This window comes from Podarcis melisellensis, assembly GCF_964234715.1.
Source record: "Podarcis melisellensis genome assembly, chromosome: 12".
Taxonomy (NCBI): domain Eukaryota; kingdom Metazoa; phylum Chordata; class Lepidosauria; order Squamata; family Lacertidae; genus Podarcis; species Podarcis melisellensis.
The window spans coordinates 1,347,812-1,368,109 of record NC_138544.1 but is presented as its reverse complement, the minus strand read 5'-3'; the positions used below and the strand labels follow the sequence as shown (position 1 = coordinate 1,368,109).

Genomic DNA, 20,298 nt, shown 5'->3' with positions numbered 1-20,298 from the left:
TTTCGCAATGTGTCCATATGAAAACTGATGGAGGGGGTCCTAGCAATGAGGGGTATGTTTCTGCCCAGTGACATTGTGGATGGATATACAGTGGTACCTTGGGTTAAGTACTTAATTCATTCCGGAGGTCCGTTCTTAACTGAAAACTGTTCTTAACCTGAGGTACCACTTTAGCTAATGGGGCCTCCTGCCGCACTGCCGGAGCCCGATTTCTGTTCTCATCCTGAAGCAAAGTTCTTAACCTGAGGTAATATTTCTGGGTTAGCGGAGTCTGCAACCTGAAGCGTATGTAACCTGAAGTGTATGTAACCCGAGGTACCACTGTATACCATGATGGTGATGATTATCCTGTAAATTTGTATACTGCCTTTCATCTGAAGAGTCCCCAGATTGGGGAAAACTATGGTTTTCTGCTACAAACGGGTTAGTGACTATGCACCTTTATCTAAAGTCTCAAACATATCACAAAATTATTGTCTGTTGGGATTTGAATCCGCAATGGAACTTACATAGGCAACCTATTTAACAGGAATTCAGCCTGTGTGCCAATCATTCTCCATCCTATGATGAAAGGAAGCAGACTTTTGAGTGACCGTGTGTGTGTGTGTGTATGTGTGTGTGTGTGTGTGCTTTGCACTAATAGCTTAGAATGGATCAGATGATTCTCCTAGCCTTCTATAAAAGATTCCAAGTCAGACTTGCTCACTGGTTTAAACAGCTATGAGACTGCTCTTCCTAGTTGTGGGTCAAGTTCACCTTGCTGCAGCTGCTTTTGCGTGGACAGGCGGAGTCCCCAGATCCTGCGCGGTCCCCCCCCGTCATGTGGAATAACGACTCAAGACAACGTGCTATGGGATTAAATTGGCCACAACTTTATTAAATTTCAAATGTGGGTAGACCTTGGCTCAGGCATTGGGCGTTCTCCCTCCCCAGTCCCCAGCCGGGGACCTAGGGAGCATCAGGGTTATCCAGTGTGTGTGGGGGGGATGGGCCGGCTCTGGAGAACATATGTTCAAGCAGAGATAGCCGCCCCCATAATGCCGCCGCCGCAGGGGAGAGCAATGACGACCTTCTGGCGTACGGTCAAAGCCTCCCTTCAGAAACCCCTTTAACGGGGAACCCTGGTATCGCCGCCGCAAAGAGGAAGATGGACAAAAGGATTCCGCCCAAGGCCTGATACCGCCAAAGTTGTGACGTTTTGTTACGGGAAAGGCGAAACCTGCCAATGCAGGGAAATTCCTTTCCGGCCCTTTAACAGCGACATTAACGTAGCAGCGCCCGCATACCTGTGAAGAAAAATTAACCTGCAAAACCTGTGAGGAAAATTAACCTGCAACATAAGACATTGACTGAGGGTGGGTAGGGTGGGAGAAGCTCTGGAGCCAAGTGAGAATTCCCAGGTAAGATCCTCCCTCCTTTGTGTGGGCAGGTAATCCCTCCCCTACCTGGCCTGGTCTCCTTGGCAACTCTTCCCCCAGGTGGGATTGGACAACTGACTGAGGTAGGCGGAGACCTCCAGGTATCCCACCTGAGGGAAGGCAAAGCCTAGCCTATGCTGTTGGAGCCGCTCCAGGTCTAGGGGCTGCACGCGTCCATGCAAAGGGCGCCCCCCGTTTTAAGCGGGGAGCGGTCATTGTCTCCATGTCCCAGCATCAAGACCTAGAGCTTATAACAATATACAGGCTGTGCAGAACTCCCTCAAAAAAGCAAGCCTTATGGAACTTTTGGCTTTGCTCAAAATTTCTCAGATGTTTCATGAAAGCAGGAGCCTGCAAATTTATCAAACTGCCAACTCTATTCTTAGGAAATACCAGTTTTGCTGAGGGCATTGAACATCTTCATTGGTCTTACCAAAACTTGTTTTGCTTCATTTCATTCACCCAATTGTCTCTCCCAAGAAAGAACCTCCAAATTTGCCCAAAAATTGTGCTTCAGAGAAAATTCCTTGGTGATTTTATACTCGGGTGGAAACAGTCAATGTGGACCCTATGGATATATTTTATGTAGGATTTGAGGAAATGATGTTTTCCCTGGGGATTGCCAAAACAAATGCTTGGTGATTTTTCAATTCGTTGCCAGTAAGAATAAACTCAAGGCAAAATATTCTGCTACAAGACTGCACTGCATCAATGTATGTGGTATGACTGTTAAAAGTAGTACGTGTAACCTCATTCTGTTCTCTAATTTAGCAGCTTGCTTTTCCAGTGTGCAACCAGTGCTTCACATTGCAACAGCAGGCCATTTGATCAAAAGTTATGCTGTTACATCAAACACAGGCATTTTCTTGCTCTGCTGGTCTCTTGGGAGTGACAGCAAAGCTAATAGCTATATTAACTTTTCTGTAAGTTGAAGCATTTTTATGTGAGCACTCGAGCTTAAAAGAAACAGGTTTCCACTTTATCCTTTTTCTTCTGAGAGCGAGCTCTGGACACATGACAAAGAGCGAAATGAAGTGCTAAAGTTCTACATGAGAACAGAATTGCTAATGCTCCTGTTCCCTGTGGCAGCCCCCTGCCAATTTCCAGGCCACCTATGGGGGTCCAGTTGTCAGTGGGAACAGTGTCTGTGTCGGAATGAGAACTAAGTTGTGCTCACCCATGTTTAACTGACAGTGTCACGAGATCCTTTGGGACAATCAGCTGACTGATTTATTACAATTCATCTCATGATTTGTGTGGCTCAATGATTTATCTTCATAAACAGCTCATGACAGCCTCTATTAAGCATCAGGATGATGTTACCCAGAGTAAAGGATGAGGCAAGGATAATTTGTTTTCATGATTTACTGACGATGCTCTCATAATTAGTCACCGTGTATGTGACAGGGCACTTAATGTATATGAAGTTCAGCGCTGAATCTCCAAGGATAGCAAAATGAGAGATGAAAGGACAGAGTGTGAGTTCTCTCTCTCTCCTTTTCTCGCACAAACACATACAAAGCCTGTGGGGAGGGTGAAATGGTGGGAGCAGCCAGCCAAGCTGCACTACTTTGTTTCTGTCCTGATCCCTCTGTGCCCGGTAGGGCACACTGTCCCATGGGCAACGCGAGAAAGGAGTCAGAAGTCAAAACAGTCCAATACTGGTCCAAGTCCAATACAACAAGCAAGGTCCCAAGTCAAACTGCAAGGCCAGGTTCCTGCCTCCACAAAAGATCCAGGGTTGGAAAACCTGGGCTGAGTCACAAAGTCACAGGCCAGTGGTGTTCCCAAAGCAGCCAAGCTGTGGTCCATCAACAGAGAAAGTTGAGCAGGCACAGAGTTGCTGCCCTGCTTTCCTTTTATCCCTTCCAATCTTGATTGATGCATCTATGTTTGCTCTAGCTGAGCAGTTGTGTCTCTCCGCTTGTCCTGAGCCAAATCCCTCTGAGTGGCCACAACCTCCTCCCAGACCTCAAGAGCCCCATGATCCCCACCGGGTCCACTAGCGATCTGGGCTCTGTTCGCTTGCCTGCCTCAGCCTCCTGGAGTGCACTTCCCACTGTTCCCAGCACCTCAGAGCCACCGTGTCCACAGAGACAGGGGCATCTCTGGTTCTGGTGATGCCCCCTCCCCTGACTCCCCTGAACTGTCAGCTGCCCCTGCAACATCCTCTGATGTCCCATCAGTACCTCCTAAGTCCCCCACCCCCTTCCCCACCTCCAGCTTGTCCCAGTATGTCCCAGTCATGGCTATCCTTCTTGTCAAGATCTTCTTTCCTTTCCTCGGTGTCCTGCCAGTTCATGACAGTGCCCAACTGGCCAATGCATGCAGCAGGTGGGCAGCACAAGCCAATTTTATGTGAATCTCCCTTTAGTGTGTCACAAGCAAACAGAAGTGAATCTGCTTTGCTGTGCTTCTATAAAGAGTCTTTAGAGAAGTTACTCCTATTCATATCTAAGCAAACATGTCTAAGGGTAAGTTTTCTTAACCCACGTTTGGTGTGAATTGAGCCAGTGGTTCCCACAAAAAGTGTACAATACTTGGCCATCCCTGCTATTTAAATACCTCATGCGCTCCTTCGCAGGCCACAGAAGCTTCATTTTTGCTGATGGATAATATGAGCTAGACAAGTATAATTTTATTTGCCTTTCAGGCCAGTAACTCTCCTGCTGTGGATTGATGGCTAATATGGAATCCTTTCTAAAGAAATTACATATGAATAAACAGTGAGGCAAATCTTTAGTTTTATTCACTGAATCAGAGCAGAGGTGAAGACACTTACCGCTGCTACTTTTCTTCAGATCTACCAAGTTGCTAATTATACAGCATTAATTGTGTATGCAGTCTTGTTCATCCCGCACTCCAGAGGGTTGCTAAAAAGTGCTGCTAAAATATGCTTCCAGACAAAAGTTGTCTTTAAAGTGTCAGTGCCATTGGGAGTGCCTAAGCATCTGGCAAATACTGTTAAATCTTCCTGCTTAGCTATCCTGAAAATTCACTGTTGATTCACCTTCCTAAATTTTCACTTATATATCATCAGAAGAAAATGTTGGCTTAAACCAAGAGGTTGTACAGCGGTGTGTACATACACAGAAACACTTGCATCAATGCTGTAAATTTTTCAACAGAAACTAATGAAGATGCATTTCCAGTGTTTAATCACTACTAGTATTATAGAGAATCTGAAGGGAGGATTAAGCCTCTGTTCTCCCCACCAAACAGCAGCCATCCACTATGAGATTGCATCCTTATTTTTCAATTATGAGTTGAGAATGAAGTCTAGAATTAATAAACAAATTTGAATGGAAATATGAGGTTGCAACGTGGTGCCAAGGGACTGCCATTTCAAAGACGTTTTAAAATGAAACAAAAAATAAAACAAAATACTAACACCCACCCTAACTTTCAGATGTTTTAAAAGATCTCAGAAATGTCCCCATGACTGTGTTAATTTAAGGTGCCCTCCCTCCATTGCTGAAAATGAGGAGGGTGCTTTTTGAGTTGGGGCTTTAAAATGGGGGGGGGGGCTTGTGTTCCGCAGATGCTTAGCGCTTTGGCTCAGGACCCCCTCCCACTGCCAGACCTTTCCTGGAGATCCCAGTCAGGTGGGTGGTGACGAGAGAAACACCATTTGTAGCTGTAGCATTTCACTTATAGGTTCTTTGCACCTGCATGTCTTTTAGTTAGTGATTTGCTGATTTCAATGTTTCTGATGGTCTTATGGTTTCAGTTCATCTTAATATTTTTGCTATGATTTTTTGATCCACCCTGAAAGCTTTCTAAAATTTATTTATTTGGGTGTTTTCTTTTTTCTTTTTGTAAATCTACATATATACATATATATATATATATATAAAATAATGAGTGAGAAATGTCCCCATTTCCATCTGAGGAATGTTGGAGGGTGTGCTGCAGACGGCCCATTCAGTTGGGATCATGTGACCTGGGGGGGGTAATTTATATTTACAATGGGGGGTGTATTTTTATCCTGTTTTAATTGTTTGTTCTTAATTTCACTCTCCATCTGGAACATGTTTTAGTTGCATCTAGAGGTTTTAATATGGATATTCTAAGTGACAAATAACAAAAGGAGTGTCAGCCGGTTGCCTGTGCCTAAAAGTCTCTCTCTGAGCAATCTTCCAGGCTGCTGGTTTACCTGCTTGACTTCCTGACTTACCTCCAGATTAATAATTCTGATAATGAGTATTCTTTTGCTCATACTTTAGAGTCAATAAATGGCTCTAAAATCAATTTAATGAAAAATAGCCTAACACTCATTTACTTCATTTGCACAGATCATTCCATACTGATTTGATCTCTCAAGATCAACTATAAAGACATTTGAGAAATTAACTGCTGTAATGTTGTTTGAAGAATAATTAGCATATGGTGTCTTTTGCTATTTCTTACAAGATTTTTTGAATTTGCAAAAAAATAAAAATAAAATGGTACTCATTAAACCATTTCTTTCTGCATGTATCTTATAACAGAAACATCTGTTCCTTCTTGTTCAATCAAAGTGACAATCTCAAGAGTCCCAATTTTAAAAGTAATGCCATTTAAAAGAAATTCTAGCAAGACAGAATATGCTTCATTAACATATCTAATTTGCACATGAAAAAGAAGTTTCTGTGACTCGCAAGAGGGTTGTGGTTGCATGCTTTAAATAAGCAAGTTAAGAATTTTCTAAAATAATGCATGAAAGAATAAAGGCAGCAAAATGCAGTTATACAAAATATTAAGCAGAGACTTCTAAGTCTATATTTATATCTGATGCATGTTCTACTTCTTGAGCTGTACCAATTTTAATTTTAATTTCTTTCTGCACACATGACACCAATCAATGGACTTACATAGAGATAATCAGGAGTTTCCCTAAATTTGAAATGGTCAGATTTCCAGTTGTGTTGCTTCAGGGTTCCTTGATGAATAAGGAGGGAAGAAGGATCTGAAACAGAATTTCACAATGTCAGTTCCAGAATGTGACAAGGAGAAGGACCTCAGAAGTCCAAAATTTTTCCATGGCTAAAAATAGAGAGCAGCCCAGGAACTGAATCAGTTTACTGGATATATTTATACCCCACATTTCAAAGTTTTATTTCTAGTGCAGTTTACAAAAAAAGTACTGTAAACAATAAAACCAGGAATTATTGAACCAGAAGGACTCTTCTGTGGAGATTTGGTGGAATCTTGCAGAAGCGCCTCATGATTGGTTCTGTTTCCTTCTTGTCATTAGCTCCCTGCAGCCCTTTAGTCAAAGTGAGCGTGCCTGCCACATGTTCTAGACAAGAGCATGGCTGTCAGGAGCAATTTAGCAGCACAGCTCTTATGACTTTTAGCAAAAAAGCCAAGTCATTTGATATACAGTAAGTCTGCCTGGGGCTTATGTTCCAGGGATCGCGCCTAATGCCAAAATCACAAATAGTCAAAACACATTGGCAGGTGGCACTGCCCCCTTTCCTCCACCTTTTTAACTGAAATATGCACCTCAGGTGTCAAAGGCTGGGGCAAAGAGCTGCATCTTCAGCACTTGTTGAAGACTGTATAGCGAAGGTGCCAGGTGGACATCTGTGGGGAGGGAGTGCCACAACTTGGGGGCTGTCACAGAGTATTCTGGGCCACCAATTTTTTCCAGGATGGTGAGGCACCATTAATGAACACTCTTTGAGTCCAGTCAATTAACCAGCTACAAATTTACCTAATAGTTACAGTGTGACATATTACCAGCTTCTCTGCAAGAACCAAGACCAAGATTGTGATATTTCGTGGACACAGTCCTAGGTGTCGATAGTGCTTGGATCAGCAGGCTCTAGAGCAAACTCACTCATTTAGATACCTGGGTGTACTATTTAGTGAAACGCTCTCTTGGAAGTGTCATATGGAGTTAATGAACATCAAAGCAAAGAAAGCCCTGGGGGCACTGATGAAGTTCTGTTCCAATAAGGGAGAGCAGCTGATTGAACCTACCCTAAGTGCTTGCTCAAATGCTCTATAGGGGTGAAATCTGGGCTCTGATTCACACTCCAATCGAATCTGTTTGAAGTTTTGGATTCAGGGCAGAATAACTTTTTTCAGAAGCTATGCCATCAGGAATATCAGCAGCTCTTCTTCATACAGAATCCAGGTGGCCAACAAGGCAATAGCAGACTATGCTCAGTTAAAGTATACTTTTAAAAATTGCTACCATGCCAGTTGGGCGTTTTCCTGCTTTGTGCTACATGAATTTGGGTTGATAAGCAACTCTGGGAAGCAGCTGCTCAATAAATTTTATTCTATTAAACTGTTATTCTTTTCTGGAACTGAGCTCTGCTTTGACCTTGAATAAGTGTCAGGCAAGGGATTGGCTCTTCTGATGGAGTCTAGGACTTGCAACTAATTTAGAACACTCTTGGTATCTACTCTTGTGAACAGAACACTTTAGATCTAGTTATCTGATCAAACTGTCACCATTTTCCTTAAGAAATGCCTTTATTGAGCTGCGTTTCAAGTGATGTCCACTGCAGTCTGGGATGGCTGCTACAAGAAGGTCCTGTACGCAGACAGACTTTGTCTTTGTGGTCAGTCTCAGGTCGAATACATCACTCATTATTTGTTCGCCTGCCTTTTACCCACGAGATCACTTTCCGAAACCTTTGTTCACACAAGCGAGCAGGTACACCCTGGTAGAAATGGTCCAGTTTCTTTTGGGTGACAACAATAGCTTCAGAATACACAAGGCACTGTGTATTCTGTGCACTGGCTGCAAAAAAGGAAGGAAGGAAGGAAGGAAGGAAGGAAGGAAGGAAGGAAGGAAAAGGGACTTAGATAATACCTCTATCCTTGCAGAAGGCACAGATTTCTGATCACTGAATTTGCACTCACTGGCAGAGGAAGAGGAGTGCAGGGGGAGCGAACCACCTCCAGCAGCGTGATCCTGGTGGGGTGCCACTGTGGCTGTGTCCCCCCCCCCCGGCCTGCGCTGGGTGCCATGCCTCTGTAGGCGGCGTGCCCCGCCCCTGTGGGCAGCGCGCCACTCCCCCAGGAGCGCGCCAGCCCCACCCCAGCCTGCTGTCTTCCCCCCGGTGCCGGAGCATGAAGCTCTACCACTCTTTGCACTCCGCTTGCTCCAAGACCAGGTATACCAGCCTCCTTTTTCTTTCACTTCCGTGTGAGTCTGTGGCAATTTGCTGTGGTCACTCAGCCTGTAGACTTTTGGGTAGTTAGGGACTCTTTTACTCTTTAGGATTAAGGGGTGTGAGCGTACTAATTACGGTACAGTGGTACCTCACAAGACGAATGCCTCACAAGACGAAAAACGCGCAAGACGAAAGGGTTTTTCATTTTTTGAGTTGCTTCGCAAGACTATTTTCCCTATGGGCTTGCTTCCTTTTTTCTTAAAACCGCTTGAAGAGGTGCAGTTGCGACTGACCGTGCTTCGCAAGACGAAAAACCACGCAAGACGAAAAGACTCGCGGAATGAATTAGTTGCGTCTTGCGAGGCACCACTGTATTTTTTGCTCTATAACACACACCAGACCATAACACACACGTAGTTTTTAGAGGAGGAAAACAAGAAAAAAAATATTCTAAACGAAACAGTGGATGTATGATTTTTGTGGTTCATGCTGTGGCCACAGACATGTGATCTGACAGTGAGTTTGGAGTAGCCCAATGCAAAAATCCTGAGGATCCATGCTTTGTAACCACGTTTTTGCACCACTGCGACCTCAGGCAACAGTGGGTGCGTGATTTTTTGGGTGCAAGATGTAGCCATGGACATACTCTGTGATCTGATGGTGAATTTGGGGTGACCCAGTGCAAAACTCCTGAGGATCCATGTGGATCTGTGCTTTGTAACCACGTTTTAAGTGGGGAGGGAAGGAAAAGCACTCAAGGGACAAGGAGCACACATGGGGTGTGTGGAGAAGGATGCTGCTAGTAATGCTATTTAGTGAGCTGAGTGGGGAGGAGAGAGGGAAAGAGAGCCTGCTTGCTTTAAAGGAGCCAACCAGACAGGAGCTGCTTACACTCGTGTAAGCGGCTCCTCTCCTCTCCCGCTTTGCTCCTTTAAAGCAAGCAGGCTCTTTCCCTCTCTCCTCCCCACTCAGCGGTTCTTCTCCCGCTTTGCTGTTTCAAAGTGAGCCACGTAGAAGGCAAGGAAGGGGAACCATGGATCCTCTGCTCACGACTGCAGCAGATCCCCCCCCGCCACCCGTAGGCATTCGCTCCATAACACGCACAGACATTTCCCCTTACTTTCTAGGAGGAAAAAAGTGAGTGTTATGGTGCAAAAAATATGGTAACTTGCAGTCTAAAGCACTATGCAATTACTCCTTGTCTTTCTTTTATGTGTCATAAACCAATCTTTTTCTACTTCCTGGTGTGACAAGCGCTTTATTGTGTATAAGAGCTCAAGGTTTATGCACATTTTAAATGGATGCCTGCCCGACTCCAGGCAAAATGTTCCAGTCCTTTCAGGCATGTATGTTGGGTTCAAATGTGCACTAGACATGCATGTGGGTTCAGTCGCATGCCTTGTAACAATGTGCACTAGGGCTGCAGTTCTTTGCACAGTTACTTCTGAGTAAATAGGATTGAGCAGCAAGCTTTGGTCCACATTTTCTCTTCATTCTGGTTACAACAATTATCTCTAGAGAAGCCTTGTGCTTTGTCAGCAGCAATCTAATGATTTGCTTGTGATTGTCTTTGGGAATGTGATTTTTTTTAAAAAAATAAACTATCCACCTGAAATAAATCACACTACTTGGATCAAAGAAAATTTTTTGTATGTCCTTGCCTTAATATTCTTCAATAAATAATGTGTGAACCAGTCATGTTCCTAAATCAAAGTTCATTTTGAATGGAGTGAATAAGGTTTATGTTACAGGGACTATCCAAACTTTAGTGAAAGCCAGCATTCATATATTGTAGTCCCAGTCCCAGTGCCCCACTTCCCGGCAAGAGACCCAAGTGAGGTGTAGCAGAACAAACTTAAACAGACAACGATCTGGATTAAAAACATGCCAGAGATTATGGCCTCCCCAAGACGCCAGTCTACTGAGGTGGCCATCCTAAGGCCACCACTGGAAGCTCTAAGTCTCATCTGCCCCACCCCTGGCTTCCGAACAGAGATTTCCACTGAGACCCTCTAATGGGGTACCCTGAATATGCCACAGGGTGATGCACCACTTCACCCCATGCTTAAAGTCTAGGATTCCACCCAGTGTCTTAACCGCCCAAAGCTGTGATGTTTTGCCCTAAGCTTGACCTGGGATGGCAGCAGCCATTGCCTGGCCAGCCAGCAAGGCACTGCCCATTTGGTGGGGCCTTTGATTGGCCCATTTGAAACAGGGCTCTGGCACCGGCTGGGGAATACCCCAATGGCTGGCGAACATGTAAGAGCTGTCTGCCGGGATGGTGGCTGAGAGCGAGGGGCTGCAACCCCCGCCCACCTGGAAAGGGTGAGCGTCCATTATTCTCCAATACAGATACATCACTTCTCCAGACATATGCAAGGGAATGTGGGAAATTTTACTGGGTGGCAGCTGTCACCATTCATTTGGATATCTTTTACTTTAAGACATTCAGCTGTCACCTAATTTTGCACATGTTGAATGTTTTCAAATGTTGGCTGATAAATGACTTCTTATACAACTTGTCTGAGAATATTCAACAGCTAACCCTATCGCACTGTCCCAGGGGATTCAAGACAGATTAGGAAATGGAAAGATAACCAAACTGAAGCAAGCTGTCTCTTTCTCCCACTTGCAGGGGCCGGACTCAACGACGGGCAGTGGCATGAGGTTCGGTTCTTAGCAAAGGAAAATTTTGCAGTGCTCACCATTGACGGTGATGAAGCCTCTTCCGTTCGAAGTAACAGCCCTCTGAAAGTTTTGACAGGAGAGAAATATCTGTTTGGAGGTAAAGATTTTTACCATATGTTCTAAGAAGCGTGTTTTTGAAAGGAGAATATTTTGCTTTCAAGGTCTTTCCTTGTGAACAATGCAAATCACATCACCATAAATGGTTTTATTCTTAAAATGGTTTTGATTTTACTGTTAGGAAACTCCTGTCAAACAGTGCCCTGCTTAAGGTGTGAATTAGCAATGCATGCACATCCTTTTGTACAGTAGAGACACACTACCTTAAGTTGCCTTTTCAGAGTAGACTCATCTGAGCTGAATATTCATCAGTTTTGATATTCACATTGAACAAGGTTGAGCTCTTGCATGTAAACTGAACTTGTTTGAAAATCCACTGTCTTTGAGGCCCTTTCAAAAGTGAACCGCTTCCCAGCCTTGGTGCAATGAAGTGCCCAGGCAAGTCCTAAAGGAGCCCTCTCAGAGCAGTGCTGCTGCATTGGCTCAAGGAATTCAACATTTGCACATTCCAATAGGAACTGACCTATTTGCACCTTCCAGACTAATGTGCAGATCATAATTTAGTCATCTATCCAATTTCACACTTCCTCCGTTACAGTTCTCTGCTCAAAAAAAGTGTCCAAATATGTTTAGAAATGTGTGTTTTGCGAGAAAATGCATTTTTAAATATGTGTTGTTATGCAGATCTAAACAGATCTAAAAAACTGGTTGTGAAAAAGGGATGAAAAAGTGACATAGACCAGAAATATATTTATTTGTCCTTCCCTACTTAGCCAAAAGATCTATGCAACCAGTGGAGAGTGCAAAACCCCCAAGCAGGTCCTGTCAGGAACTTCCTGGGTAATCCATGGCCTCTTGAAAGGTTGTGTGTGTGTGTGTGTGTGTGTGTGTGTGTGTGTGCATGTGTGCACATGCTCCATAAGCACATGAGTGGAAGGATCTACAGCTGTGCCACAAAGATGATATAGGAAACATCCCTGAAAGCTGGGACCTCCAGGCCATGGACAGCCTCACGGAGGGAGGTATCTAGTAGGTCCTGTAGAAGAGGGAGATTGGCTTTAGGTCCTTTATTCCTTTAGAGCTTGTATGCTCTGCGAAGTGTGACCAGATCTCAATCGTTCATACTGATTGTTTTAAATGCTTATATTTCTGTTTGGATTTAAAAGAAAAAAGGGGGGCGGGAAATGTTTCCATCCCAATAGACTGACAGATGACATTGATATAAAGATGCCTCTGCCTGTATCACAAAATAATAATTAAAAAAAACACATTTCAAGGTTACTCTCATTTCATTACATTTTGCTTCATTTCATTTCATTATCTCTCATCCATAGAAGTATTAAAAACACATATGGAAATTAGTGTTTAAATAGTCTTACAAAAAGCTAATATACACTTCATTAAGGATAGGCTCAAATACTCTCAATAGGCATGGCTCACTGCTCTGAAAAACATGTCCTCTTCTGGCAATGAGGATAATGAAGAGGCTCCTCCACGGCCGGTGCTTGTCATACATAAATATGGGCATATTAAGAAGGATCCGTGGACAAGCAGAGCCTTTGTTCTCCATTCGCCTGGCCATCCAGGTTCCCCGTCTCCTTCCTGAAGGCAGCCTCTCCCAAAGCACTGTAGACTTCAGTAAAGAGTTCTGAGTATCTGTCACTTCCCTTCTGCCCCTCTCTGGAAGTCAGTGGAGGTTTCTGGAGGAAAAGTGTATTGCTATTGATGAAGTGCCCGTCTGCTCAGAAAGAACAACCTATGACAAAAAGAAAAGAAACTGAAGAAATGAATATTTATTAATGTATAGCCTTTCCCATTTCACAGGGCATACATGTTGGGTATAAAATGTTCTCTATTGAGTTGAAATTAATATTTGCAGATATTTGAAATTTGCCACCCAAGGCTTGAATGTTTTACTTCAAAACTGAGTGCTTTAGACCTTGGCATTTCATGAGATGCGTACTGTGAAATACAAATATAACTGCGTGTCATATATCAAATCCCACCAAATATTAAATAGCATTGTTTGTCAGCCATGAAATGTTTCATGTTTTCTAACAAATATTGTCAAATGACAGGCAGCTATAAATCGCTGAAATCAAATCTTCCCATAGGAAGTCAAGCACTTAGGGAATATACCGGACTAACTGGAGAATAGCCTGCCCCTCTTAATGGGAAGGTGCCCGGGTCCTAGCCTGGCCTGCGGTTTGGGGAGTTGTTCTTCAGTATCACCTGGAGGCATCATGTGGCTTCCCTTGGATACTTGCACATGAATGAAAACAGGTAAAGCCAGTAATTTTGTATTGAGCAACCTGAAACTTTAAATGATGTATACAAACCTATGTGCGAAAATGGATGGTTGGAAGTGCTGCAAGCTATGGATAATTTGTTTAATGTGCTTTAATTCACGTATGTTCTATGAAGCATATGAAGCCAGAAGCAGAGGAGAGGCCCAAAACAAAAAGAGCATAGGAGGCTAATAGCTACATTGATAGCCTTTGGAAACTGTTCCAAAGGCTCATTGGATGCAGAGTCAGGGCAAAACTGGGGAAATGGTTTACATTTCTTTTAATTTAGTCTTCCAAAGTTAATTTGACTCATCAAGAATAAACTCATTTGGATTTGCAGTGCGTATTTTTAGAAGTCTGGTCACACATGCCATGATTTTTACTCTTTGAAACCTATTTCCAAGAAAGTTGCATAAATGTCACATCTAAAATACTACAAGCTTCCCCCCAGCAGGATTTCAGAAACAAGCCTCTGTGTTTGGAGTGCAGTATTGCAGTGTCTATGTAGCATACATAAAGCAACATCTTTTTGGAAAGTTACCTTTTCAAAAATGCAACGCTCTCACACCACTGTTTGTGAATATTCCTTGTAGATTTTGTGTGTGTGATGAATTGTGAGCTAAATTTTAATAGTGGGAGAGACAGCAAAGAGGGTAGAATATGAAGTAGCGAGGTAGTCTTAGACAGTGACATAGTGCAGGCATGGGCGGGGAGGGGGGCATCATCCTGGGCACATTTTTTCCAGGCGGCACCCCAAGGCACCCCAACAAAAGGCTCCCTCATTGAGGCTGGAGCCACAGGGAGAGAAGCTGTGCATGGGCCAGGACTTTGTAGCTTTGTAGCGGCAGCACCTCCTTCTCCTCACGGCTGGTGAAGGATGTCCATGTGTGCCCCACCCCTCGGCTGGCCAAGAGGGATGGGGAGGGTGGCGGTGCCACCCCATCGCCCCTCTCCTCCGCTGGGCTCTGGTGTGCATCCTAGCGCCACCAGACCACAGATCCACTCCCAGGTCAGGCCTGACCTTGCAGTGGGAGAGGTGGCAGCAGCATCACCATGCCTCTCCTCCGCTGGGCTCTGGGGTGCGAGGGAGCTATGGAGACACCTTCCTCGTGTTATGGCCCAGTACCAGCAGGCTGCCCAGTCCACAGGGGGGTGCAACACTTCCCCCACCCCAGGCAGCAGCAACTTATGCTACACCACTGGTCTTCAATCTTCCATTTTGTAATACATTAGCTGTACCTTTAAAAAAATTCTTTTGCACATGGTGGCTGCAAGAGAGTGCCTCTGAAATCATGCAGAGTGCTTTTCTTTTGCTTCCTAGACGAGAAAATCCCCAGGTGTTTTGTTGACTAGGCAGTTAGAATGAAGGAGCGAATGAAGCAGCAGCAGCCCCTGGACCTGCTTCCCAGGCCGCCATCATTGCTGTCAGACTGGATTCGAGGAGAGCATTGCAGGGCAAGAGTGGGGCATCACAGCAGTCTTTAGCCCCAGCCTTTGTTTGAATTAAACCCTTGGAATGCCGTGCTCATTCTCTCTTGAGGTGCCTCTGTGACTTCACTCTCTTCAGGATTGAGATTGCATTTTCAATCTTTTAAACTAGTTTTTGCCTATGCTAGACCTGATGGCTGTGAAATGTCCAGTAATTAATATTTGGAAATGGGGGAATTATATATCAGAAGGCCTTTCCAGTTGCGGTGCGCAGAACTGAGCCAGAAGGGAATGCTTTATTCCTATGCCTGTGAGTATATCATGTTGAGTGCTTTCACTGTCTTTGTCTTTTGTTGTGTTCAGGATGCTTTCTTCCCAGAGATAGTCTTAAGGGACTTTAAACAAGGAAAAGGGGAAAAGACAATGTGCATACAGTTCTTTGAGTTATGAAAAGATGTGTGCATCTGCACAGATTGTGTATCTGCGTAGTTTGGTAGGACACGTGCAATATATCTTGGTTTAAGTGTCCATTACCTTGGACATCTCTCCCCCCACCCCCCAATACATGTTGTTGTTTAGTCGTGTCCGACTCTTCGTGACCCCATGGACCAGAGCACGCCAGGCACCTCTGTCCTCCACTGCCTCCCGCAGTTTGGTCAAACTCATGCTGGTAACCTCAAAAACACTATCCAACCATCTCGTCCTCTGCCGTCCCCTTCTCCTTGTGCCCTCCATCTTTCCCAACATCAGGGTCTTCTCCAGGGAGTCTTCTCTTCTCATAAGGTGGCCAAAGTACTGGAGCCTCAGCTTCACAATCTGTCCTTCCAGTGAGCACTCAGGGCTGATTTCCTTCAGAATGGAGAGGTTTGATCTTCTTGCAGTCCATGGGACTCTCAGGAGTCTCCTCCAGCACCATAATTCAAAAGCATCAATTCTTCGGTGATCAGCCTTCTTTATGGTCCAGCTTTCACTTCCATACATCACTACTGGGAAAACCATAGCTTTAACTATACGAACCTTTGTTAGCAAGGTGATGTCTCTACTTCTCAAGATGCTGTCTAGGCCTGTCATTGCCCTTCTCCCAAGAAGCAGGCGTCTTTTAATTTCATGGCTGCTGTCACCATCTGCAGTGATCATGGAGCCCAAGAAAGTCCTTCCAGTGGTCCTTCCAGTGACCACTCAGGGCTGATTTCCTTAAGAATGGATGCATTTGATCTTCTTGCAGTCCATGGGCCTCTCAAAAGTCTCCTCCAAGCACTATAATTCAAAAGCATCAATTCTTCTTTATGGTCTTCTTTATGGTCCAGCTCTCGCTTCCATACATCACTACTGGGAAAACCATGGCTGTAACTATACAGACCTTTGTTGGCAAGGTGATGTCTCTGCTTTATAACATGCTGTCTACGCTTGCCGTCACCTTTCTCCCAAGGAGCAGGTGTCTTTTAATTTTGTGACTGCTGTCACCATCTGCAGCGATCATGGAGCCCAAGAAAGTAAAATCTCTCGCTACCTCCATTTCTTCCCCTTCTATTTGCCAGGAGGTGATGGGACCAGTGGCCATGATCTTTGTTTTTTTAATGTTGAGCTTCAGACCATATTTTGCACTTTCACCCTCATTAAAAGGTTGCTCTTCACTCCCTCTTCACTTTCTCCCATCAAGGTTGTGTCATCTGCATATCTGAGGTTGTTGATATTTCTTCCGGCAATCTTAATTCCGGCTTGGGATTCATCCAGCCCAGCCTTTCACATGATGAATTCTGCATATAAGTTAAATAAGCAGGGAGACAAAATACAGCCTTGTCGTACTCCTTTCCCAATTTTGAACCAATCAGTTGTTCCATATCCAGTTCTAACTGTAGCTTCTTGTCCCACATAGAGATTTCTCAGAAGACAGATGAGGTGATCAGGCACTCCCATTTCTTTAAGAACTTGCCATAGTTTGCTGTGGTCGACACAGTCAAAGGCTTTGGCATAGTCAATGAAGCAGAAGTAGATGTCTTTCTGGAACTCTCTAGCTTTCTCCATAATCCAGCGCATGTTTGCAATTTGGTCTCTGGTTCCTCTGCCTCTTCTAAATCCAGCTTGCGCTTCAGGGAGTTCTCGGTCCACATACTGCCTGAGCCTTCCTTGTAGAATTTTAAGCATAACCTTGCTAGCATGTGAAATGAGTGCAATTGTGTGGTAGTTGGAGCATTCTTTGGCACTGCCCTTCTTGGGGATTGGGATGTAGACTGATCTTCTCCAATCCTCTGGCCACTGCTGAGTTTTCCAAACTTGCTGGCATATTGAGTGTAGCACCTTAACAGCATCATCTTTTAAAATTTTAAATAGTTCAGCTGGAATACCATCACTTCCACTGGCCTTGTTATTTGCAATGCTTTCTAAGGCCCATTTGACTTCACTCTCCAGGATGTCTGGCTCAAGGTCAGCAACCACGCTACCTGGGGTGTACGAGACATCCATATCTTTCTGGTATAATTCCTCTGTGTATTCTTGCCACCTCTTCTTGATGTCTTCTGCTTCTGTTAGGTCCTTTCCACTTTTGTCCTTTATTATGGTAATCTTTGTACGAAATGTTCCTTTCATATCTCCAGTTTTTTTGAACAGATCTCTGGTTCTTCCCATTCTATTGCTTTCCTCTATTTCTTTGCATTGCTTGTTTAAGAAGGCCTTCCTGTCTCTCCTTGCTATTTTTTGGAAATCTGCATTCAATTTCCTGTATCTTTCACTATCTCCCTCACATTTTGCTTGCCTTCTCTCCCCTGATATTTGTAAGGCCTCATTGGACAGCCACTTTGCTTTCTTGCATTTCCTTTTCATTGGGATGGTTTTCGTTGCTGCCTCCTGTATAATGTTGCGAGCCTCCATCCATAGTTCTTCAGGCACTCTGTCCAGCAAATCTAAATCCTTAAACCTGTTCCTCACTTCCACTGTCTATTCATAAGGGATTTGATTTAGATTGTATCTTACCGGCCCAGTGGTTTTTCCTACTTTCTTCAGTTTAAGCTTGAATTTTGCTATAAGAAGCTGATGATCTGCCCCAATACATACATACCTTTAATTCCCTTTCCTTTTTCCAGGAATTGAGCATTTTAAAGAAACGAGCCTCTCCCCTACAAGGCCTCTTGAGAACTGTGTTGCCTTTTGTTGCTTTGGCAATTATGTGCATAAAACAAAAGAGTTTTGGAGGAAAAATGAGACCATTAAGCACAACAGAAAATGTTTGAACATTTAGATGTGAGAGCTTTTATGTGCCTCCTTATTGTCAGCTTATGCCTCCCCCCCCCACACCCAGTGCTCAGGGGAATAAAATCCAGAGAGAACAGTCCGCGAAATGGTTCCATCCAGGCCTGCGTTTCATTCTTCTCCCATTTTGATTTTCAAATTAAAAAATAGTGAAAGATCTAAATTGCGAGAATCTTCCTTGTTCACTGTCAGCCTGTTCCTTCTCTGGCAGTATCTCCTACACTTTCACTACTGCCGTTTATTAAGTAGCCCAAGCAGCCAGGTAGGGATCATCGAGGGAAGCAGATGCTGCAGCCTGTTCTTGCAGAGCCATTCAGATCTAGGGCTTCACTGAGGACAACCGGAAGCAGCCAAGAGGACAAACTACCAAATTTGAACTTTAAAAAACAAAGCTCAAACTGAAACACATGTATCCTTTGGGATTTGCACAGCTACAAATTTTACAATGCCAAGTAATGTGTACAAAAATGGACATAAAATGTATGAGTGAAAATAACATGCAGAAATGCATTATTTTAGGGGGGGAATACTTTTCCAAAATGTGAAAATTAGGCAAAAGTGAATACTAAATGTGTTTATTAGGAGAAATTTGCACAAGAATGCTAATTTTCATTTGGACATTTAAAAAAAGCAAATTCCTGCAGAAGTCTGGAGAATGGAATTTAAGATGGCGGAATGTGAAATCAAGTGAGCTGCAATTGACAGATTCATCCATTCCTAGCTGAGAGGGCAATCTCTGCATCCTGTACCGGTCCCATCCAATTGGGAATAACTTACTATAGGGGTTCCCAATCTCCCCCACCCCCTGGCGCCAGACCACCTAGAAATCATTGAGTGTCTTCGTAGGCCACTTATCTTTTCTTGGCATGTTGTCTCCATTGCAATGTGCTGCGCTAGATGCTATATGATTTTAAAGTGGTTTTTTTATTGCTTCTCACATTTATTGTGTATTGTATTTTATTGTGTTACAATTTTAATTCCATAGAATTGGGGGCAATATATTTTACAGCTTACAGTTAGAAAATGGTACAATGGACTGCTTTGAAAATGGCAATGTCAGAGGCAAGTCTGAGGATAGTCTGTTGATTTTGGGATAGAAGGATAAGACATGGCTTAGATTGAACACATCAGAAAAGGGAGAGAGGGAATGAGGGGGAGAAATAGCACAGATGCCATTTGTTTGTTTGTTTGTTTGTTTGTTTGTTTAGCCATACAATTTATATGCTGCTTGATTGTAAAAAACAACAACCACAAATTGCTTTACAAAAAGATAAAACATAAAAATTGAGAAAAGTTTATAACCATACTTAAAACATACAAAAGTTAAGATACTAAAACAGATTAAAATTAGCCTTAACTTTCTAAGCATCTGCGTAGGTTTATCTGAACAAGAATGTTTTAGCAGGTGCCGAAAGAGTCCAGTGACGGTGCCTGTTTGACCTCAAGAGGCAGGAAGTTCCAAAGTGCAGTGCTGGCATGTTAAATGGTCGGCTTCTTACAAATTCCTGCGCTATTCCCCGCGGTCATTCCTCTGGTCACTGCAGTGGAAGCAGGACCCGTCTGTCTCCAGGCCCAGTAGGGCACGGCTGATGCTGCCAGCCTGCATCTCACGTTTGCAGTTATTTTGCAATGCAGTCATCTATTCTTGAAGCAACCAATGCATGAACTACTGGAATAGTCACTCATAAAATGACCAGCTGGAAACAGTTTGGGGCCAGAAAATGCCTGACGGAGCAAGCCCTGATTCTGATCTCTTCCAGTGAGACAGCCTCCTGGAATGATTACTGCTAGGTGACAGGTGAGGCAAATGCAAAGTTTACCTGAGAAGAGAGTTGTTGGCATAGAATCCTTTCATAGAATTGTAGAGTTGGACGAGACCCTGAGGGTCTTTTCATGTTCACTGAAGTGCCAACATGCTGGGACATTAAGGGCCATGTCGACTTCAACAGATGCATTATTTGGGTAGTGCTTCTATGGCGTGGCTTGGTCAGTTGCGGCTTTGCAACTGCCTTGGAGCAGGATGGCTGCCGGGGGCAGAGTGGGGAGCCTAAGTCTAGG

General features: G+C 43.9%; 1 protein-coding gene across 2 annotated transcripts in view; it reads left to right on the top strand.

The window, feature by feature from the left end:
• Nucleotides 1–20,298, top strand: part of CNTNAP2 (contactin associated protein 2) — a 1,023,642-nt gene that overhangs the window by 584,518 nt on the left and 418,826 nt on the right. For both annotated transcript variants that reach the window (XM_081931012.1, XM_081931011.1), the window contains one exon: nucleotides 11,169–11,318. In XM_081931012.1, coding sequence (XP_081787138.1) covers nucleotides 11,169–11,318 — 150 coding nt within the window. The remainder of the gene's footprint in view (nucleotides 1–11,168; nucleotides 11,319–20,298) is intronic.